Here is a 19,801-nt window from a genome sequence, read left to right on the forward strand (position 1 = left end):
ACGGTGATCCAATCATGGTTGATAAATCTGGGAGATTACTGATAAAACTCTGTGCAGTTGTTGACGTGAACATATGTTTGACATGGTGACGTGGCAAGGTGCATATACTATGATTAAGACACATTTTAAATGAGATGAGGTAATGATCTGAGATAGGTTCAGACTGTGGAAATGAAACTATATTTTCTATATTTAATCCGAATGTTAGTATTAAATCAAGAGTGTGACCACCACTATGGGTGGGTCCTATTACATTCTGATTAACCCCTACAGAATCTAGAATGGACACAACTGCTGTTCTCAGAGGGTCATCTGGATTATCAAAATGAATATTAAAGTCTCCAACAATTAATGCCTTGTCTAAAGAAACAACCAGGTTAGAGATGAAATCTGCAAATTCACACAGGAATTCAGAATATGGCCCTGGGGGTCTGTAAATAATAATTACTGGAATCACCTGGGTAGACTTATTTTTAGTGGCTACGTATGTTATGTTAGAATAAAGAACTTCAAATGCGTTGAATTTATGACTAGGTTTTTGTGTGACGGCTAGATTATCATTATAAATGACTGCGACGCCTCCTCCTCTGCCAGTTAGACGGGGCTGATGTATGTAACTGTACCCGCGAGGACTAGCTTCATTTAATGCTACAAACTTGTTTGGTTTAATCCACGTTTCTGTTAAACACAGTACATCAAACTCCTGATCAGTAATGGTTTCATTAACAATAAGCGCTTTAGACGTAAGAGATCTTATATTCAACAGTCCTAGCTTCAGATCAACGGTGTTGGCTATGCATTCGGTTTGGTTTAATTTTATGTTAATTCGGTTACTAAAACAAACTGTCTGAGTATGTCTATAATTTTGTTTAGCTCGGGGAACAGACACAGTCTCAATATGGTGGAACCTAAGTGACGACTCAGTGCAGCTAGCAGACGGTCGGTTTAGCCTGCTTGTCTGCTCCCTGGCCTTGGCCCTGGATTGTCACCGATTAACTAGGCCTGTTCTGAGACTATGTGCTATGCTGCAAGAAATGAGAGCAGCACCTTCCCGAGTGGGATGGACACCGTCCCGCCCTAACAGGCCAGCCTTGCCCTCAGAGTTAGTCCAATTATCTATAAAGCCCACATTGTTTTTGGAGCACCACCTGGACATCCAGCAGTTCAGCGACCATAACCTGCTGTAAGCTACATCGCCACACCGCATTGGGATGGGGCCAGAGCATAGTACAGCCATTTTTTTGTTTAGCGACTGAGAGTTGGCGAGAAAAACTCTAGCGATGGCTGTTTTGTACAGGTTAGCTTTTAGCTTAGCTTGTAGGCCTCCTTGCTTGCCCCGCTTTTGCTTCCTGTGCCTTCGCTGTCTGCGCGATCTCAGCATGGGGGTAGTGAAGTCACCGTTAACGGGGGAGCACCGGATCTCCAGAGGGATAGATTTCGAGTGTTTATTGTCATTGTTCCAAGTATAGCGAATATTGCCTGCAACATTTATCAGCTCTGCTCTGCTGTATTGTACATGAGCGGCTGCTAGCGCTAGTAAAGAAAACACAAAAACTACTAAAACCACAAAATTTCTACCAAAACTTGAGGAGCGCTGGGCCGCTGCGTACGGACACGCCGCCATCTTGGCTCAACGGAGAGAGTGACAGGATTATGTGACGGGGAAACACTGGATAACAAACACAGAAAATGAACAGGGAAAATAAACAAGAGTAGGCCGGATGTGTTACCACACTGGAAACTGAAGAGCTGGGGGTTTATATATACTGCAGGCTGATGAATTGATGAGAAGCAGGTGCGTTCACTGAAGCAATCTGGTAGAGACCTGAACAGGAGCTTCTGTGGTAGTATATAGCTGTATTTTTGCTGATCACTTAATTACTTAAACATGGCCTACACTGGCCAATCAGTATTCAGTAAGTATTTGACAGAATTAGCACTGAACTTCATCTTGAAATTGCATTGGTAGGTTTAGAACAGGACTCCTTACTGTCTCATGCAATCTCATTCAGACTGAGATGCACTGTTTATATGTTTGTGCACACAAAAACAAGCATATCTCTTGGAAAAACAGGTGTACAGTGAAAATTTTTTCCTAACTTGATTATTTTGCTCAATCTTTAAAAATTGCCTTTTGGACCATTTAGCTCCACCCACCCACATTTGTGATAATTTGCATAATAAAACATACTTTTGCAAACTAGTCCTAGGGTTTTTGGCCTGTCTTCATAAATGTAGTGTGAAACATGTGACCATCCACAATTATCCAAAATGTTGAGATTTCTAAAAAAAAAAATACATATATATATATATATATATATATATATATATATATATATATATATATATATATATATATATGCACAGCATGTGCTCTCAGAGGACAGGGCAGTTGTCATGCAGAGAGTGAGGCTCGTCTTCCCCGCTTACGTCTCCGTCTGTGTGAAGAGAAGAGGACACCATTAGTGGGCATGTAAACCTCACCTACCTGAACTGGAGAGTGGCCGCATGCTCCTTTTATATCCCCCGGTTTCCTCTGTGAGGGTGGATTTTGAGCGCTGCCAGACGGACTGCATTAGGCTGCTCCGCCTCGCGGCCACACGCACTCCGGCTGTCCAAAAAAATGGGGGTGCTGAAGCGGCGCTGTCCTTTCAGCACCCTGCCGGCAGTCAGAGCAACGGAAAAATTATGTGCGCAGGCTGCAGGCCCGCCGTCACAATATTATATATATATATACATACAGTCAGGTCCAGAAGTATTTGGACAATGACAGAGATTTTGTGATTTTGCCTTTATACACCACCACAATGGATTTGAAATAAAACAATCAAGATCGAAGTGCAGACTTTCAGCTTTATTTTAAGAGGTTCCACAAAAATATGGCATTTACCATTGAGGAATTACAGCCATTTTCAACAAAGTACCTCCATTTTCAGGGGCTCAAAGGTATTTGGACAAAGTGACATAATTGTAAATATAACCACAATATTAACACTTGGATGAAAATGCCTTCAGTCTTGCTTCAGCAAGTGAAAAGCATGCTCTATTGGGTTGAGATCAGGCAACTGACTTGGCCATTGAAGAATATTCCATTTCTTTGCCTTCAAAAGTCTTGAGTTGCTTTCGCAGTATGTTTAGGGTCATTATCCACCTGCACTGTGAAGCGGCGTCCTATCAGTTTTGTAGCATTTGGCTGAATGTGAGCAGAGAGTATAGCCCTATACACCTTAGAATTCATCTTGCTACTTCTGTCAGCAGTCCCATCATGAATAAACACCCGTGAGCCCGTTCCATTGGCAGCCATACATGCCCATGCCATAACACTGCCTCCACCATGTTTGACACTTGATGTGATATACTTTGGATCATGAGCTGCTCCTTTCTTTCACCACACTTTATTCTTCCCATCATTCTGGTACAAGTTAATCTTGGTTTCATCAGTCCAAAGAATCTTACTCCAGAACATGGGAGGCTTTTTCAGATGTTTTCCGGCAAAGTCTAATCTGGCTTTCCTGTTCTTGAATGTTACCAGGGGTTTGCACCTTTTTGTAAACCCTCTGTATTTACATTCATGAAGGCGTCTCCTGATTGTAGATTTTGACAATGATACGCCTACCTTCTCCAGAGTATCTTTGTTGTGAAGGGGTTTTTCTTCACCAAGGAAAGGATTCTGCGATCCACCACTTTAGTTGTCTTCTATGGTCTTCCAGGCTTTTCGATGTTGTTGAGCTCACCAGTGCTTTCTTTTTAAGAATGTACCCAACTGTTGATTTGGCCACACCTAATTTTTTTGCTATCTCTCTTATAGATTTATCTTGTTTTTTCATTCTATTGATGGCCTTCTTCACTTGCAGTGAGATCTTCTTGGACTTCATATTGGTAGCTCCAGTTGAACAGCTGCCAAATGCCAACTCAATACATGATATCAACTCCAGACCTTTTGTCTGCTTCATTTGTCTTGAAATAACGAGGGAATGGACCACAACTGGTCAATTAACTTCTTCTCAGTCAATTGTCCAAATACCTTTGAGCCCCTGAAAATGGAAGTACTTTGCTTAAAATGGCTGTAATTCCTTAATATTGAGAAGTTCTCACAAAACTTGGTAAGTATGACTTTCTATAGACTCTTTATTGTTGTATGTAACTGGGCAGTGGGCCAATATTTGCTGAATGCCATGTTCAGCTATATTCAAAATCCAATAACAACAGTCATTGGCATCATTGGTAACCTCCAAAGGGCAAGCATGAATTTACCACAATCCACCATTCAAAGAATACTTTGAGAGCAGAAATATAGAGGCCATACCACAAGATGCAAACCATTCATGAACAGTCAGAATGGGAAGGCCATTTTTTGGATTTCACAAAGAAATAGAAAGATGAGACACAACAGTTCTGGATCCAAGATTAACCTCTCCCAAAGTAATGAAAGGGCTAATGTGTCGAGAAAGAAAGGATCTGCTCATGATCCAAAACATACAAGCTCATCGGTCAAGCACGGTGGATATAGTGTCCTGACTGACATAGTGTCCAAATACTTCGCCAAGTGTCCATCGTGAAAGTCCATTTATAAAGGGTATGAGGATGATTGGGACCATGATCAGAAATCAAGTGACTGTGAACATGACAAGATGAGTTTGTTCTGGGAGGTGTAGTCCATGGCTGCCATGGTTGTAGGCTGCAGTGTGTTCTGGGAAATGTTCACTGACTGAGTTGACGTAACATGGAGGCTGTTATTTATATTATTTATAAATTTAATAAATATAAATTAATATAAATTAATATAATTTTATAAATTTTAAATTTATATCTAGAATTTATATATTTATATATAATGTCCATTGTTAAAAGTTCTATACAAATAAAAGTAAATTGAATTGAATTTATATTATTACTTTGGATATGTTTTTCAATACCAAAGCTATCAAATAAAATCTGAAGCTAAGTAAATGGTGGCACATTTCCCATTTTGTAAAATAACCCACATACTGCACCTATTAATAACACATAATAAACACCTGAAAGAAGAATTTACCCACAACAAGCCACCTGCAGAATTGTGTAGCTTTATATATGCATTTGGAGGTTTTTTGAGCTATTGCATTTGTATTTTTGCAGTAAAGGGCAAATTCGCTGTGTTGAGCCAGATATTATCCCTGCATGTGTATGTGCCAATAAAATGTGTATATGTACAAAAAAAGTATGTTTTGTACAAGTTATCCGAATTCTGGGAATTGTCTTTTAGTAAAATATGTACGTATTAGGGCTGTGACTTGGCTGCTGAAGTTAGCATTGAGTCATATTAGATACTGTACACAGTTTTACTGAAAACATCCCAGAAGCACAAATACCACCACTATATAGTAACAATGATTGTGTTGTTTTAATGACTAAATTTAAAATTTTAGATAGAAAACATACTAGCTTAATCAGACAATTTGATACCTATGTAGAAAACAGTATAACCACATTAATAGAGCACTTACAATCTAGAATCACCTCATTCTAGAAGATTCTAGAAGTAAAAGATTCTAAGAAAATTCAAAACTTGAAATGAGTAATAAAAAGTGAGGTAGGAGAACTAGTATTCTTCGCATCCCACCTCATCTTATGGCATGGGTATGTATGGCTGTCAGTGGAATTGGTTCCCTTGTATTCATTGATGCTGTGACTGCTGACAAAAGCAGCAGCATGAATTTTGAAATGTATAGGGCTATATTATCTTCAGAACTCATCGGCACTTCACACTGCAAGACCCAAAGCAACCCAATACTTTTTTTTAAGGCAAAGAAGTGTAATGTTCTGCAATGGTCAATCACCTGACCTGAATCCAATTGACCATGTATTTCACTTGTTGAAGGCAAAGCTGAAGGCAAAATACCCCAAGAACAAGCAGGTAGTAAAGACAGCTGCAGTAAAGGCCTGGCAAATCATCACCAATTCAATTCAATTTTATTTGTGTAGTGTTTTTAACAATGGACATTGTCACAAAGTAGCTATACATAAATATACAGTCAGGTCCATAAGTATTTAGACAGGGACACAGTTTTTGTCTTTTTGTCTAATTTTGCCTCTGTAAACCACCACAATGTATTTGAAAAGAAGCAATCAAGTTGTGATTGAAGTGTAGACTTTCAAGTTTAATTCGAGAGGTTTAACAAAAATATTGCATTAACTGTTTAGGTATTACAGACATTTTTTACATACTCCTTCCATGTTCACAGGCTCAAAAGTAATTGCACAACTGACTGATAAGCAGTTTCATGGCCAGGAGTGGTCTGTTTCCTCTTTATTCCATGGCAAATTAAGGACATAAAAGGTCTGGAAGTAATTCCAAGCGTTTAATTTGCATTTGATAGCTGTTCATGAGAACTCTCAGTATGTGGTGTTGATGCAAGTGAATGATGCCATCATTGGGCTGAAAAAACAAAACAGACCTATCAGAGAGATAGCGGAAACTTTAAGAGTGGTGAAATCAACAATTTGGTACATTCTCAAAAAGAAGGAGTGCACTGGTGAGCTCAGCAAACACCAAAAGGCCTGGAAGGCCACAGAAAACAACTAAAGTGGATGATCACAGTATTCTTTACTTGGTGAAGAAAAACCCCTTCACAACATCTAGCCAAGAACACTCTGGAGGAGGTAGATGTAACATTGTCAAAGCATGAACTAGTTTTTCTGCATCATGTGGTGACATTTTATTTCTTATCTTAGCAATATTCTGAGATGAAAGAAGGATATCCTAGCAGTATTACCTACAACAGCTTCAAATGAATGACTGGAGTCAATAATCCAACCAATGTCTTTTACTGCTGCACATGATGTAACCGAAAGGCCATCCAGAGTTACTGTGAAATCAGAAAGCTTACTTGTAGGTGCATTTGCTCCTAGTACAAGTACTACTGTCTTAAGTAGAAGGAAGTTACTAAGTGCCCAGTGTCTAATATCCTTTACACATATTGCATCTTTATTAAGCTGTTGTCTCTCATCTGACTTTGCTGAAACATACAACTGTGTTTTATCAGCATAACAGTGGAAGCTATTACAATGTTTACAAACAATTTTACCCAGAGGTAGTGTATATAGAGAAAAAAGCAGTGGGCCTAAAACAGAACACCAAACTTTACCTTAGTATGCATAGAGAAGTCACCATTTACATCTACAAACTGATAATGATCAGTGAAATAAGACCTGATCCATGAGAAGTGAGGTGAAGTGACTTGTGGCCAAGTATGGTGACCCATACTCGAAATTTGTGCTCTACATTTAACCCATCCAAGTGCACACACACAGTAGTGAACACACACACCGTGAACACACACCCAGAGCAGTGGGCAGCCTTTTTTTTTTTTTTTTTTTTTTTTTTGCTGCGGCACCCGGGGAGCAGTTGGGGGTTCGGTGCCTTGCTCAAGGGTCTCACCTCAGTCGTGGTATTGAGGGTGGGGGAGAGCGCTGGTCATTCACTCCCCCCACCTACAATCCCTGCTGGACCCGAGACTCAAACCCACAACCTTCAGGTTCACCTTTGGGTTGCAAGCCCAACTCTCTACCCATTAGGCCACGGCTGCCCCCAGATGGCTATTCCCTTAGCTCGAACAACATTTTCTAGTCTAGAATAGTATGATCAATAGTGTCAAAAGCTGCACTAAGGTCAAGCAACACAAGCAAGGAGACACAACCCTTATCAGTGGCCAGTAGTAAGTCATTTAGCACTTTAACCAGTGCTGTCTTTGTGCTATGATGAGGCCTAAATTCTGACTGATTAATTTTATGAATGGTATTCCTATGTAGGTATGAGTATAACTTGTGTCCTACAACCTTTTCTAGGAACTTGGAGATAAAGGGGAGGTTTGATATTGGCCTCATATCTCTCCAGTGATATTCAGGTGATATTCCAGGGCTCTGATTGTCATTTAGCAGCATTTGTTGTGCTTGAGTCTAAAAACGCTCATTGGTTTCCAGAGTGTTTGGTGACTGTTCGTAAGTGACAAGCTTGTTAGCTAAGCGTCCCCATTGAGTGCTTTTACCCCAATGGCTGCCCAGGAGTCTCAGTTTATTATTATTAAGAATATGGCTGCGTGCTCTGTCTGCTCTGGGCCTATGGATTTAATGGATGCTCACACCCATTGTCCTACCTGTTTGGGTATTGACCACTTCAGGGAGGCTCTAATGAATCCTGCCCTCAAAATGCTTTCTCAGCTCGACCACGCAGCAGCAAGCGGTAGGCAGGAAGGGCTGAGGGGCCTCCAAAGAAGAAACATGTATCTTTGGCTGTCCTTGCTCACCAGGTGGCTGAGCTTACAAGTACAGTCCAAAACCTCTAGGCTTTACTGGCGGGTTCTGTTCCTGGCTCCAGTAATGAAGCTGATGAGGGTAGGGTGACAGGTATGTCTGCTCCTCCGTTACCTCCCCGTGAACCTTCAGTTAGTTTCTCTCAAGAGGATCTGGATACTTTCTCACTAGCTGCTTCAGATTCCTTGGTTGAGCCTGAACAAGGCCACTATTCCTTATTGGAGGACACCTCATCTCCATTGTCCCAGTGATGGAGGGCTCGGACCTCCGTGGTTCCGGAGCCATCAGTAGGTTTTTCATTACAAGATGCACTGAAGATGGCACTTGCCATATTGAATTTGGACCCACCTTCCCCAGTTTTGGGTCCTTCAAACCTTCTGCGCTGTTCAATCTCTCGGCCAGAGAATTTCTTGATGCCAGTTTGTGCCAACTTTGCGGATGTAGTTGCTTCTGCCTTTCGTTCCAGGAGCTAGACCGGACCGGGCAGCACACACATTGGCGGCGATGGCCGATGCACTGGAGATGGGTCTTGGTAACATGCCTCCAGTGGAGACATGTATATCTTCTTTGGTTGTGTCCCCTGATGAGGCCCTCAAACAGAATCTTTGATGTCCCATCCCGGAATGCAGACGTACCTATGACCTGTTGGTCAGGGTTTATAACACGGTTTCAGGGTTGGGCTGGGTGGGGAACTCTTTAGCCCACCATATGCTTACACTTCATTCATCTATGACCAAGGGCCCCCTGGAGGGCACAGTGTCAGAGCTGCTCGATGCTTCCCTGTGGGCTTTAGGATCAATTGCCTTTTCTACTGGGAAAAGAGTCATAAATATGGGGAACGTGCTCTTTATTAAAGAAGGTTGTGCAGGAAGTAAGTGGGGGTGAAGGTCTGGGTGGTTGGTGAAGAAGAGTGAGGTTGGTGTCGTTTTGGGGTTGAGCGCAGTAAGCTGACAGCAGTGGCGCAACAGTGGGGGCTCGCCGGACGCTCTCAGGTGACTCAGAGGTTGGTGTGCAGAGGGTGAAGCTTGTCTTCCTTGCTGATGTCTCCTTCTGGCAAACACAGAAAAACAACAATTAGTGTGGCATTAGCCTCTCCTACCTTACCATGAGAGCGGCTGCTGGATCCTTTTATAGCCCTCCGTCTTCTCCAGGAGGGTGAATTGGCGCCGTGACGCTCATTAACTGCATTAGATCGCTCCGCCTCTCAGCCATGCAAACTCAGGCTGTCTAAAACAATGGGGGTGCTGAACCGGCGCTGTCCGTTTAGCACTCCACCAGCAGTCGTGTGAGGAGTGCTGAAATTCTTCCATGTGCAGGCTGCCAGCCCGCCGTCACATCATATAATCACTCTTTCAACCATAGTGAGCAGAAAAGCATTTCAGCATGCAAAAAACATTGAGGTGCACATCCCCAATGAGGTCGATGGGCTACAATATCAGAATATCAGAAGACCACATTTGGTTCCACTCCTGTCAGCCAACACCAGGAATCTGAGGCTATCATAGCCACAGGATCACAGAAACTGGGAAGTTGAAGATTAGGGAAAAAAAATCACCTGGTCTTTTTCCAGTCTTCATCTATCTAATTTCAGTGAGCCTGTGCCCATTATAGCCTCAGATTCTTGGTGACAGGAGTGCAACCAAATGTGGTGGTCTTCCCATCCATCTCAATGTTTGATGTGTTGTGCATTCTGTGAGGCTTTTCTGCTCATTGTGGTTGTTGTGCTTATTTGAGTTACTATAGACTTCCTGTCAGCTTAACCAGTCTGGTCATTCTCCTCTGATGTCTCTCATCAACAAGGTGTTTCAGCATACAGACCTCCACTCACATGATGATTTTTGTTTTTCTCACCATTCTGTGTTAACACTAGTGACTACTGTGTGTGAAAATCTCAGGGGATCAGCAGTTATCATCACAGAGATCACATTTTTTTCCCACTGAGATATTTGAACATAAGCTCTTGACCTGTATCTGCATGATTTGCATTTCACTGCTGCCATATAATTGAATGATTGGATAACTGCATAAAGAGCATATATATACAGTATATAGTGTGATATTTGCATTGCATTGTTTCGCCCTTTTTGATATTACACTGTGTTTGGCTCGATTTGCCCTTTTGCTTATGAGCTTTGCTTAGTTAAGCAAGTCTGTAAGTAAGACTGACAAAGTTTGTAAATGTGGATTCAATACAGTGTGAGCGAAGTTTAGAGTACAATTGATACTGTTTAAAGTTTAAAGATAAAGTTTGGAGAACAAGTGATCTTTCCACATTATTTTGTTGTTTTATCTTTGTATAACAAATATACCTCATATTTTAAGCCATAACATGTTTGTCTCAATCACACCTTACATATATATTTTTCAACATAGCAAAAATTTAATAATGGCAATTAGAAATGAATTGGGTTACCTACATACATATATGAAATAAAATAGGTGGGTTAAGACTAGAAAGTAGATATCCAGATATATTGTCCACATGGTAATTGACATACAGTAATTGACACTTTTACCAGTTAAATTCTAACTAAACCCTATTTTCTCTAGATGGAATATTGAGGGAGCAGTGTATGGCACTCAGTGTGGAGAAATTGAGTCAGGTTCTGCACTAGTGTTCCTTGGGTATGGAAACAGGAAAGTGTGCACCCCCTACCTGGATACAACCATGTACGGCAATTTACGCTTCCACTTCACTATGGGTATGAATTTCTACTGTATACTCTATAAATGTAAAATTTTACTGACTAAAATGTAGTTTTACGTGAAATGCATTTGTATGTGTGTGTGCACATATGTGTGTAGGTGCAGGAGAATGCGATCCAGGGGAGTCACATGATAATGATGTTATCCTTTTTGGTCGATCAGAAGGCAGAAGACAACATGTTCTGTTAGACACACTTCCATTTTCAGCCTACAAGGTAAAATTTTGACTCGCTGCCATAAACCCAAATACTGGTGACACTATTTGAAGGGTAGGTACAATAGGATTTTATATGATACCCATGATCATGGCATAAATCTTTTATAAATCAATGCTAGAGGATTTCTGATTATATTTAAAGCTTATACTAAAAGTGTACATAAGGTGACATTACAAATAATAATAATAATAAATAATATGTCTGTCTTCACTGTAAGAGGCCAAGCTACACTGTTGGCAGCCAGCAGGGGTGACAGCAGCTGTTCGGTAGAACTTAGCTGCCCAGAATCCTCCAGCTTGAAGGATGAGTTTTTCCATCAACAACATACTTATAACCAGGCTTGTGGAGTAACAGAATACATGTAACGGCTTTACATAATCAGGATACAAAAAACTGGTAACTGTAATCCGTTACAGTTACGTCAAAAAACGTCATCACAAAAAAGTAATGAGATTACAGGTGCATTTTGTAAAAAAATGGGAATACTATCAGGATTACAATTTTTTTCATTTAAAACCAAAGAAATTAATCTTTTGACATAATGCGATATAGACAGCTGCTTGATTATAGTTCTGGCTCTCTCTTGCCAGTCGTGACTCAGGTGAGCCAGCTCCCGGCACATGTGCAAATAACATTTGTCTCGAATCATTCTGCTCTACAGGCATGTTGAAATAGCTGTTTATCACAATGATGCCCACTGCAAAAAATGCATTACAATCATGGAAATTTTGAAATTATTTTGTCTGTAAAGGAGTAAATTGAAACAACATCACAGTACAGTGCAAACTATGCCTTCCAGCTATGAAGACGCTGTCTTTATTGAAGGACTTAACATCTAATTTAAAGAAACATTTAAGCACAGAAATCTTGTTAGCTAGGTTAACTAAAATTATTTAGTATTAGTCAGTGCTTTGAAAGTTTTGCATGATCACAGTTGTGGGTAAGGTTGCCAGCTGTGCTGAATTACCTGGGAAAGTCCTGTATTTTGGTAGAAATTAACATGACTGCCCCCCATGATCACACCACTCCATCCATTCCTGGTACACAGGATGCTTAGCTGTCAAAGCCAGTAAGAGGAACTCCCGCCAACCCTCCAAGGTCAATCGGTAAAATGAAGAAAGATCATGGCCTTGATCAACGTGTATTTTGAAATAGCCTAATGTATATGTAGACGGTATAGACTTTTTTATGTTGTGTGTGATGGTAATGACATTTTTTCCTTGTACTTGTTGGCAATAGTTAATGAAATTTGAATTTTGTATAAACAAAATGTACAAAGAATGTACAAACAACTGGATTTTTTGCTGAATCAAACTTTTAAACAAATAATAACATGTTTAGTAAGGACATACTCTATAACAAAATTAACAATATTTTTGATCTTCAAATTTTCGATTGTTCAATGCCCTTGCAGCTGTGTTCCACTATCACTTCTCATTTCCATCATAACTTCAGCTGAAACTCTAAAGTTGTTCTCTGAAATGCTTTTGTGATATTGTTGATGTTATTCATATTGCATTTCTCTTGACTTTATTTATATATGTGACCTTGAAGTAATCCAAAAGTAATTAGATTACATTACTTTTATATTGTGATACTTGGATTATGTTACTGATTATATTTGTTATGAAGTAATTTGTAACTGTAACAGAAGCAACTGACTTGACCTTTCCTCTGAGTGCGGAGGCCACAGCAGTGGCAACCCCAATCCCACCTTAGAACCTACTGCAGCACCTCCCATGGCCCTGACACCAGCATATGGTGTACATGAGCCCCAGCTGCCCAACCCTGAGAGGTTCAGTGGGGACCCAGTACACTGAAAGGGTTCCCTGCTGCAGTGTTCTTTAGTTTTCAAACAGCAACTCTCCTGATTTCCCTCAGAAAGGGCCAAGGTGACTTTCATGATGTCCCTGTTGATGGGACGGGTGCTGTCCTGGGCTACTCCATCAAACCGCAATCCCAATCCCCCGGCTCAGTACACCAGTGGAAGCATGGTCTGATGCCGAAACCCTGTCTCCTCGTGAACAGGCAGTTATGGAGGAGTACATTCAAGGTGCTTTAGCCAAGGGTTTCATCCACCTGTCCACCTCCCCAGTGGGGACGGGGTTCTTCTTTGTGGGGAAAGACGGGAAGCTGCACCCCTGCATAGACTATTGAGGTCACAATGCCATAACCTTAAGGACCACCACCACCTGCCACTCATATCTACCACATTTGAGGTGCCGTTATACCTTTTGTCGTACCTTAAACCATTTCTGTGTGGTCACACGGCACCTCCATCCCGACCACCTGCTCCACATCTTATAGACTGAGCCCCAGCATATACAGACTGGCGACTCCTTGACTCCCGCCAGGTCAAAGATAGAACCCAATACCTCATGGACTGGGAGGGCTATAGCCCAGAGGAGCAGCATTCATGGGTTCCGGCATGCCATATTTTGGCCGCGGCCCTCATTAGAGAGTCCCGGTGCAATCATGCTGCCAGCAAGAAAGAAAGAATGAAGGGAATAGAAAAAAGGCATGACTAAGAAAAAGAAAGAAACTAAGATGAAGATAAGACAGAATTGAAAAAGAAGATAATTCTAAAAGGTAAAGAAATATCTCTGATAACATATATAGTGAAAACTACCATCGGGTATCATGTCCCATCTTTGATACTCTTCAGTATCATTATGGATTATGGGTAGTCTGTTCTGGATGGTGTGTGTGTATATATATATACACACACACACACACACACACACACACACACATATACAGTCAGGTCCATAAATATTGGGACATCGACACAATTCTAACATTTTTGGCTCTATACACCACCACAATGGATTTCAAATGAAAAGAATGTGATTTATGTGATGTGCTTTAACTGCAGACTGTCAGCTTTAATTTGAGGGTATTTACATTCAAATCAGGTGAACGGTGTAGGAATTACAACAGTTTGCATATGTGCCTCCCACTTGTTAAGGGACCAAAAGTAATGGGACAGTTGGCTTCTCAGCTGTTCCATGGCCAGGTGTGTGTTATTCCCTCATTATCCCAATTACAATGAGCAGATAAAAGGTGCAGAGTTCATTTCAAGTGTGCTATTTGCATTTGGAATCTGTTGCTGTCAACTCTCAAGATGAGATCCAAAGAGCTGTCACTATCAGTGAAGCAAGCCATCATTAGGCTGAAAAAACAAAACAAACCCATCAGAGAGATAGCAAAAACATAAGGCGTGGCCAAAACAACTGTTTGGAACATTCTTAAAAAGAAGGAACGCACCGGCGAGCTCAGCAACACCAAAAGACCCGGAAGACCACGGAAAACAACTGTGGGGGATGACCGAAGAATTCTTTCCCTGGTGAAGAAAACACCCTTCACAATAGTTGGCCAGATCAAGAACACTCTCCAGGAGGTAGGTGTATGTGTGTCAAAGTCAACAATCAAGAGAAGACTTCACCAGAGTGAATACAGAGGGTTCACCACAAGATGTAAACCATTGGTGAGCCTCAAAAACAGGAAGGCCAGATTAGAGTTTGCCAAACTCATCTAAAAAAGCCTTCACAGTTCTGGAACAACATCCTATGGACAGATGAGACCAAGATCAACTTGGTCTAGAGTGGTACCAGAGTGATAGGAAGAGAAGAGTATGGAGAAGGAACGGAACTGCTCATGATCCTAAGCATACCACCTCATCAGTGAAGCATGGTGGTAGTAGTGTCATGGCATGGGCATGTATGGCTGCCAATGGAACTGGTTCTCTTGTATTTATTGATGATGTGACTGCTGACAAAAGCAGCAGGATGAATTCTGAAGTGTTTCGGGCAATGTTATCTGCTCATATTCAGCCAAATGCTTCAGAACTCATTGGACGGCGCTTCACAGTGCAGATGGACAATGACCCAAAGCATACTGCAAAAGCAACCAAAGAGTTTTTGAAGGGAAAGAAGTGGACTGTTATGCAATGGCCAAGTCAATCACCTGACCTGAATCCAATTGAGCATGCATTTCACTTGCTGAAGACAAAACTGAAGGGAAAATGCCCCAAGAACAAGCAGGAACTGAAGACAGTTGCAGCAGAGGCCTGGCAGAGCATCACCAGGGATGAAACCCAGCATCTGGTGATGTCTATGCGTTCCAGACTTCGGGTTGTAATTGACTGCAAAGGATTTGCAACCAAGTATTAAAAAGTGAAAGTTTGATTTATGATTATTATTTTGTCCCATTACTTTTGGTCCCTTAACAAGTGGGAGGCACATATGCAAACTGCTGTAATTCCTACACCGTTCACCTGATTTGGATGTAAATACCCTCAAATTAAAGCTGACAGTCTGTAGTTAAAGCACATCTTGTTTGTTTCATTTGAAATCCATTGTGGTGGTGTATAGAGCCAAAAATGTTAGAATTGTGTCGATGTTCCAATATTTACGGACCTGACTGTATAATCAGCTGTAACATTAAAACCACCTGCCTAATATTGTATATGTCCCTCTTGTGCCGCTCTGACCCATCATAGCATGGACTCCACAGGACCTGTGAAGGTGTGCTGTGGTGTCTGGCACCAAGACGCTAGCAGCATATCCTTAAGTCCTGTAAGTTGCGAGGTGGGGCCTCCATGGATCAAACTTATTTGTCCAGCACATCCCATAGATGCTCGATCGGATTGAGATCTGGGGAATTTGGAGGCCAAGTCAACACCTTGAACTCTGTCATGTTCCTCAAACCATTCCTGTACAATTTTTGCAGTGTGGCAGGGCGCATTATTCTGCTGAAAGAGGCCACTGCCATTAGGGAATACTATTGCCATGAAGGAGTGTTCTTGGTCTGCGACAATGTTTAGGTAGGTGATACATGTCAAAGTAACATCCACATGAATGCCAGGACCCAAGGTTTCCCAGCAAAGCATTGCCCAGAGCACACTTCTTGAAGAATTACCTTCTTCATCCTGGTGTCATCTCTTCCCCAGATAAATGACGCACATGCACCAGGCCATCCATATGACATAAAAGAAAATGTGATTCATCAGACCAGGCCACTTTCTTCCATTGCTCCATGATCCAGTTCTGATGCTCATGTGCCAATTGTAGGCTCTTTTGGTGGTGGACAGGGGTCAGCATGGGCACTCTGGCCAGTCTGAGTCTATACAGCCTCATATGTAGCAAGCAGTAATGCACTCTGTGTTCCAACACCTTTTTATCGTAGCCAGCATTAACTTTTTCAGCAATTTGTGCTACAGTAGCTCTTCTGTGGGATCGGACCAGACAGGCCTGCCTTTGCTCCATACGCACATCAGTGAGCCTTGACCACCCATGACTCTGTCACCAGTTCACTGGTTCACTTGGAACACTTTTGGTAGATACTAACCACTGCATACAGGGACCACCCCACAAGACTTGCCATTTTGGAGATGCTCTGACCCAGTTGTCTAGCCATCACAATTTGTCAAAGTCGCTGAGATCCTTACACTTGCCCATTTTTCCTGCTTCCAACACATCAACTTTCAGAGCTGACTGTTCGCTTGCTGCCTAATATATCCCAAATTTTATATATACATACACACACACACACACACATATATATATATATATATATATATATACACACACACACATGCGTGTGTGTGTGTAATATGAATAATAACTTGCAATATAAGGATTTATATATAAGGTATCTTTTGATAACTTCGTTACAACTATTTTGAACAGTCTACCTATAATGATAAGTTTGGGTTATGGTGTGTCTCTTTCACGTACTTTATAAAAGCTCAAATGTCCAATGCAGAAAATGTCAGCGAGTGAAAATATCTTCTATAATATTGAATAGATGTAAACAAATATAAATAAACCAAATATAATAAATATAAGATTATGAAACCTATTTCTACCATTTTTTCCTAACTTCATTTTTGAAATAGTCTTATTCTATCTTCAGATCTCCAGATCATTTTGCTAATTTTAAGCATTTCTTTCTAGAAAAAAGCAAATAGAATAAGACAATTTAAAGACTTAAAAATATATATATAAATTTAGTAAAACTATTTAAAATGTCCAGAATTAGGTTTAAAAATCTTATATTAGGTTTATTGTAAACATCTGTTCATTAGTATTCAAGATATTTTCACTTGCTAAGATGTCATTTTCTGTATTCGACTTTTGAGCTTTTATATAGTATGTGAGAGACACACCATAACCTTAAATTACTATTATAGGTAGACTGTTCAAAATTGTTGTAAATGTATCTAAAGTACCAAATGTCAGAAATTAAATATTAGTTTGTCTTGTGACTGAAAACACATTTAATACAAATTCTTTTAAGTATTTACCCAATATCTCATCTTTTGGGAATATTATTTATCTTTGTACAGGAGCATGAAGTCTGATGTACTTAAATAGAAGTGGTGGTGGCGATATAGTTATATCATAGTTTCATATAGCAGATGAATGAATAATGGATAATTTCTCAGACAACTGAATGATGTGCTTATCCTCAAACTGAAAGTGGTAATCTAATTCCATTCATAAAATTGCTAAGAACAATCAAAACCTTCTGCAACATCTGTTTAAGTAGACTATGTGTCAACTGAATCAATGACTTCAAACTGAAATGCAAATTAATTTTCACGGCCATAAAGCATCAACGTATACCTTCTACATTACGCATTTAAGAAGCCCATGTGTCAGCTGAATGAATGAAAATCAGTTGGATACTTACGTTGACACTAGACTAGAGAGACAGAATTTCTCTAGTTTTATATATATATATATATATATGTATATACACACACACACTATATTGCCAAAAGTTTTGGGATGTCTGCCTTTACATGCACATGAGCTTTAATGACATCCCATTCTTAATCCGTAGGGTTTAATATGGAGTTGGCCCACCCTTTGCTGCAGCTATAACCGCTTCAACTCTTCTGGGAAGGCTTTCCACAAGGTTTAGGAGTGTGTTTATGGGAATTTTTGACCATTCTTCTAGAAGCGCATTTGTGAGGTCAGGCAGGTTGGACGAGAAGGCCTGGCTCGCAGTCTCTGCTCTAATTCATCCCAAAGGTGTTCTGTCGAGTTGAGGTGCAGGCCAGTCAAGTTCCTCCACACCAAACTCGCTCATCCATGTCTTTATGGACCTTGCTTTGTGCACTGGTGTGCAGTCATGTTGGACCAGGAAGGGGCCATCCCCAAACTGTTCCCACAAAATTGGGAGCATGAAATTGTCCAAAATGTCTTGGTATGCTGAAGCATTAAGAGTTCCTTTCACTGGAACTAAGGGTTGGCCCAAGCCCAACCCCTGAAAAACAACCCCACACCATAATTCCCCCTCCACACTGGGAGTGCACACTGAGCGTTTACTTTCCAAAGAGAGCGAGAGTGAGTGAGTGAGTGTGTGTGTATGTGTGTGAGTCCAATATGTAGTGGTGGCAGTGATTAGTGACAGGTGTACTTGATTAGAAGTCTGGTGATAGTGAACGTGACAAGGCGCATGTGCTGTGGTAATTGTAGTCCTGGTGGCCACGTTTTTAGGCTGTGGTGCGTTCTGGGAAACAAAGTGTGTTGTAGGTAACTGGGCTCACCTGACAGAGCCCCAACTTCCCCTTCCCCTCTCGAAGGGCTCATTCCAGGAGCACTGTTCCTCCTAGGCCTACCCCTAGGCTGAGGACCTGGATGTTTGGGGTGTCAAGCATGAAATTCTCACCAGAGTTTGAGGTCACTCTGGGCCATATCCCTCCCCTTCAACGTATTCAAGCTTTTTGTTCCTGCAACAGGAGTGGATGATGGGCTTGATGAGGTATCTGGCTGTCCTACAGTGTCAAGCAATGCAGGTGGTGTGTTGGGTTGGTGTACTGAACAATTCTGAGCAATGTCCCAGGTGACTATGCCTTGGGTCTCTCCAGCCAGTGACGCCATTCCTCTAATGCTATCTTGACTGACAGCAACTCTCTGTTCTCAATGTCATAGTTCTGCTTGGCTGGTGATAGCTTTCTAGAAAAGAAAGTAATGGGATTGAGCTTAGGTTTATCCCCAAAGCATTGTGACAATACCGCCCCCACTCCTGTCGCAGAGGCATCAACTTCTACCATGAATGGTTTGGATAGATCTGGGTGCTTGAGGATAGGTGCCATGGTGAATGCCTGCTTGAGTTTGTTGAAGGTCTCCTCAGCTGTGCTATTCCATATTAGGTGTTTCTGTGATGGCAGACACCTTGGCTTGGTCCATGATCACAGCATCACCTCAGTGTGACAGTGATGCCTCCCTTCCAGATGCGTTGAACAACTTCTATGCTCAGTTTGAGGTGCAGAATGATGTGACGGCAAGGAAGTGATATAATGGTCATGCTACAATCAGTGTCAATTTCAAAATTCCACAGGGCATCCATTCACAGTCCTTGTGAGAGAGGAGATACTCGGGGCATGGCAGTGTCTACACTGTATTTAGTGAAAACCTCTTCTCCCTACTCATTCTCTTCCAGAAGATAATTTGCCTTCTTTGCCTGCTTTCCCCCTTTATATTTTTTTTTCGGTATGAACTGTATCTCCCACTGGGAAATATCATGGCTTGGCATGTTTGTCATGTTGCTCTTTTGACTCTGCTGTTTTGTTT

General features: G+C 41.2%; 1 protein-coding gene across 10 annotated transcripts in view; it reads left to right on the forward strand.

Moving 5' to 3' along the window:
• The window catches only part of reln (reelin), a 438,322-nt gene that overhangs the window by 158,570 nt on the left and 259,951 nt on the right, over positions 1-19,801 (forward strand). For all 10 annotated transcript variants that reach the window (XR_008301877.1, XM_026932718.3, XM_034305511.2 and 7 more), the window contains 2 exons: positions 10,843-10,994; positions 11,098-11,213. Coding sequence is in view for 9 of the 10 variants with exons in the window: in XM_026932718.3 (XP_026788519.2) it covers positions 10,843-10,994; positions 11,098-11,213 (268 nt within the window). In the remaining variant the exon portion in view is untranslated. The remainder of the gene's footprint in view (positions 1-10,842; positions 10,995-11,097; positions 11,214-19,801) is intronic.

Source organism: Pangasianodon hypophthalmus, chromosome 6 (genome assembly GCF_027358585.1).
Source record: "Pangasianodon hypophthalmus isolate fPanHyp1 chromosome 6, fPanHyp1.pri, whole genome shotgun sequence".
Taxonomy (NCBI): Eukaryota; Metazoa; Chordata; class Actinopteri; order Siluriformes; family Pangasiidae; genus Pangasianodon; species Pangasianodon hypophthalmus.